The sequence below is a fragment of the Eurypyga helias genome, unplaced genomic scaffold (assembly GCF_000690775.1).
Source record: "Eurypyga helias isolate BGI_N326 unplaced genomic scaffold, ASM69077v1 scaffold4640, whole genome shotgun sequence".
In the NCBI taxonomy this organism is placed as follows: Eukaryota; Metazoa; Chordata; class Aves; order Eurypygiformes; family Eurypygidae; genus Eurypyga; species Eurypyga helias.
In genome coordinates, this window is record NW_010226109.1 from 5,717 (window position 1) to 6,955 (window position 1,239).

General features: G+C 62.4%; 1 protein-coding gene across 1 annotated transcript in view; it reads right to left on the reverse strand.

Annotated features, from left to right (window-relative positions):
- Nucleotides 1-918, reverse strand: part of LOC104509568 (dolichyl-diphosphooligosaccharide--protein glycosyltransferase subunit DAD1-like) — a 3,056-nt gene extending 2,138 nt beyond the window's left edge. The window contains 1 exon segment of the mRNA XM_010151547.1: nucleotides 690-918. Coding sequence (XP_010149849.1) covers nucleotides 690-918 — 229 coding nt within the window.
- Nucleotides 919-1,239: the final 321 nt, after the last annotated feature.

A 1,239-nucleotide genomic window follows, 5' to 3' on the forward strand; every position in this document is an offset into this window, starting at 1 on the left:
TTCAATCTAAATCCCCTCGTTTTCAATTTAACCCCATTCCCCCTGGCCCTGTCACTACAGGCCCTTGTAAAAAGTCCCCCCCCCAGCATTCTTGTAGGCCCCCTTCAGGTTTGGAGAGATATGACAGGAGAGCAACACCCTGAAGCAGTCATTGCTAGAGCTGGGTTTCACCACAGGGGGGTTGCTGAAGAACACCAATACAAGATGGTAAAAGGGAGGGCTTCTTGACTGCCAGGGAAAAGCACGGACAAGCCGGGGCTAATAAGATGCCAGATTCTGTGGTGCATATGGGCAGGACTCCCACAGATTCACAGCTGCTGTGAAGCATCCTGCTGCAGGCCAGGCTGGGCCAGGAGCTTGGGCCTTCCTGGGAGCAGAACTGGGTGTCACAGGGGAAGTGGCAGGGAGTGCTGGAGGTTGCCATGGGGACTCCGTGGCTGCTGGAGTAGGTGTCAGGGCTGCTGTGGGTGACTGCCTTGGCAGTATCCTTGGCAGTAATGGCAGTAATCCTGCGGTTACTACAAGAGATTTTGGCATTTCCAGGGCATGGCTCTGATAGCCAGGGACCTCTGGGAATTGCTGGGGGTACCGCGGTGGCTAGGGGTGGGGCTCAGGCTTTGCTACGGAGGGCGCGCTTGCGACGGGGATTCCAGGGCGAACCGCCGGGGCCGGCGTGGAGGAGCACTGACCGCCAAGGATGAAGCTGCCGACGGCGGAGAGAAAGCCGCTGAGGAAAGAGTTGAAAGGGAAGGTGCCGACGCCAAGGCAGTAGCCGAACTGGAGCGCCCCGCTGAGCAGCACGTAGACAAGGTAGGCGTCCAGCACCTTGAGGGCGGCCCGCTACTCCGCCAGGAAACGCCGCACCACCGAGCCCACTGAGCCCGCAGCCCCCACGCTACAACCCGCCACCCCCGACATGGTCCAGCCGGCTAGGCTGAGGTGGCCGGAAGCAGCCCAAGCAAGCGTTTCCGGGGCACTGCGGGACCGCACAGGCGCACGCTCAACCCGTCGCCCGGTCAGGGAATGTTGCGCAGGTGCAGTTCTCTTGACCGCGAACGCCGCACCACCGAGCCCACTGAGCCCGCAGCCCCCACGCTACAACCCGCCACCCCCGACATGGTCCAGCCGGCTAGGCTGAGGTGGCCGGAAGCAGCCCAAGCAAGCGTTTCCGGGGCACTGCGGGACCGCACAGGCGCACGCTCAACCCGTCGCCCGGTCAGGGAATGTTGCGCAGGTGCA